The sequence below is a fragment of the Miscanthus floridulus genome, chromosome 10, assembly GCF_019320115.1.
Source record: "Miscanthus floridulus cultivar M001 chromosome 10, ASM1932011v1, whole genome shotgun sequence".
NCBI lineage: Eukaryota > Viridiplantae > Streptophyta > Magnoliopsida > Poales > Poaceae > Miscanthus > Miscanthus floridulus.
In genome coordinates this window covers 100,190,312-100,192,037 of record NC_089589.1, presented here as the reverse complement: position 1 = coordinate 100,192,037, position 1,726 = coordinate 100,190,312, and the positions used below count along the sequence as shown (strand labels likewise).

Sequence of the window (1,726 nt, the reverse complement as noted above, 5' to 3'; positions counted from 1 at the left end):
ATGGCATTGAGAACTGACTCTTTCCGGTCCTTTCAAGTAGCTTTATGTCCAGATTGACGACTATGAAGATCCCCCACCCCCTCTTTCAGTGACAACCATGACAGGCTCCAGAAATTGAAGCTGGGGACTGATTTGAGTGGAGTTTGTATTGCTGCTTCCCATAACCCAAGAACCACAGATGAATTAAGAAGTCTGTGGCAGTCAGAAAAGTCTAAATAGCACTCAAACCAGACCTTGTATGACCTCTCTAAGCTAAAATCTATCTACCACAATTTCTTTTGCAGCAAAACCCACTTTGAATTGCGAAAACAACATGTAAGATACAAAGCTTGTCACCTAATTTTGGGGGTGGTTTGTTTGTGAACAAACGGATGTATATGTTCAGCGAAGTAGCTGCGACCGAATTGCAATCAGATGCAAACAAGTATATGGCTTATTAATAGAACGAGAAGAAGTAAATGTGTCGATTCAGTTGGTGATGCAGAGAAAGGAGAATTTCTCATTTGTCAGGATGATAGGGTTACTTACGAATGCGAGGAAGAGGAGCGCACGCCAGTCAATCGGAGCCCGGGCGGCTCTCCACCCTGCACCGTGCCGGTGGAGAGGGCAGGGGCGGCGACGCTTCTCTTGACGGCAGCAGGGTACGGCGGACCGGGGGAGGTTGTGTGGCTTGTTGAGCCGAGTCGAGTTGCCGGCGGTCCACGAGGGGCGGATAGAAGGGAGGAGGTCGAGGTCGGAGAGGACGGCAAGGACGAGGCACCGGCAGCTGCACGGCGAACCCTAGCTGCGTGCCATGGGGCGTCAAGGTCAGAGAGGATGGAGAGGATGGGGCGGGGGCAGCCGCACGACGAACCCTAGCCACGCGCCGTGGGAGCAGACGGACGGGCCGCGCCGAGGAGCGCCGAGGAGCGCGCTGAGGAGGCGGTGGAGGGGTCAGGGAGGGGCAGGCGACGGCGGTGCAGGCGGCGCCGACGGTGAAATTGGGCAGCCTGACGGCGTCCATAGCCCGATTACGCCCAACGCCCACAGCGACGGTCACTGTAATATACCTCAGAGCCACTGTAGGGGCGGCTGAGGTTATAAGCCGCCCCTACAGTTGAATTTTTTTTTCAAAATTCTAAATCAAGCCACTATAGGGGCGGCTGAGGTTATAAGCCGCCCCTATAGAGCCACTGTAGGGGCGGCTGAGGTTATAAGCCGCCCCTACAGTTGAATTTTTTTTTCAAAATTCTAAATCAAGCCACTGTAGGGGCGGCTGAGGTTATAAGCCGCCCCTACAGTTGAATTTTTTTTTTCAAAATTCTAAATCAAAATGAATTATTCACATGTAAATAATAAATAATATAGTACAAAATTTTATAATTATTTTTTATAGATATATTTACATATACAATAACTAAAATAACTACAACAGTTTAAAATTGCAAAATTGAACCTTTAAAAATGAGAAAAAAATAAATTTTAAAAAATTAAAATCAAAACTACTAAAATAATTTTGAGACACCAAATGGTCTCAAATGAAAATTTGATAAACATCAAAGTTGTAGAGGTCATGAAGATCTACAACTTTTATTTTGGTCATCTTGTCATTTGACAAAATTTGAACCTTTCAAATTTGAAATTTTAAAAAATGACAAGTTCAAACCAAAATTTGAGACCCAAAATGATTTCGACATAAAAAGTGATGAATACCAAAGTTGTTCAACTCATTAATATCTACAACTTT

The 1,726-nt window shown here is 45.5% G+C and overlaps 1 protein-coding gene across 1 annotated transcript; it reads right to left on the bottom strand.

Annotated features, from left to right (window-relative positions):
• Positions 1-556: 556 nt before the first annotated feature.
• Positions 557-1,003, bottom strand: LOC136489136 (classical arabinogalactan protein 9-like). The gene has a single exon (XM_066485854.1). The coding sequence runs from the start codon at positions 1,001-1,003 to the stop codon at positions 557-559; it is 447 nt and encodes a 148-aa protein (XP_066341951.1).
• Positions 1,004-1,726: the final 723 nt, after the last annotated feature.

Excerpts from the sequence above, each read along its gene's own strand:
- LOC136489136 (XM_066485854.1), bottom strand. The coding sequence starts at position 1,003 with ATGGACGCCGTCAGGCTGCCCAATTTCACCGTCGGCGCCGCCTGCACC.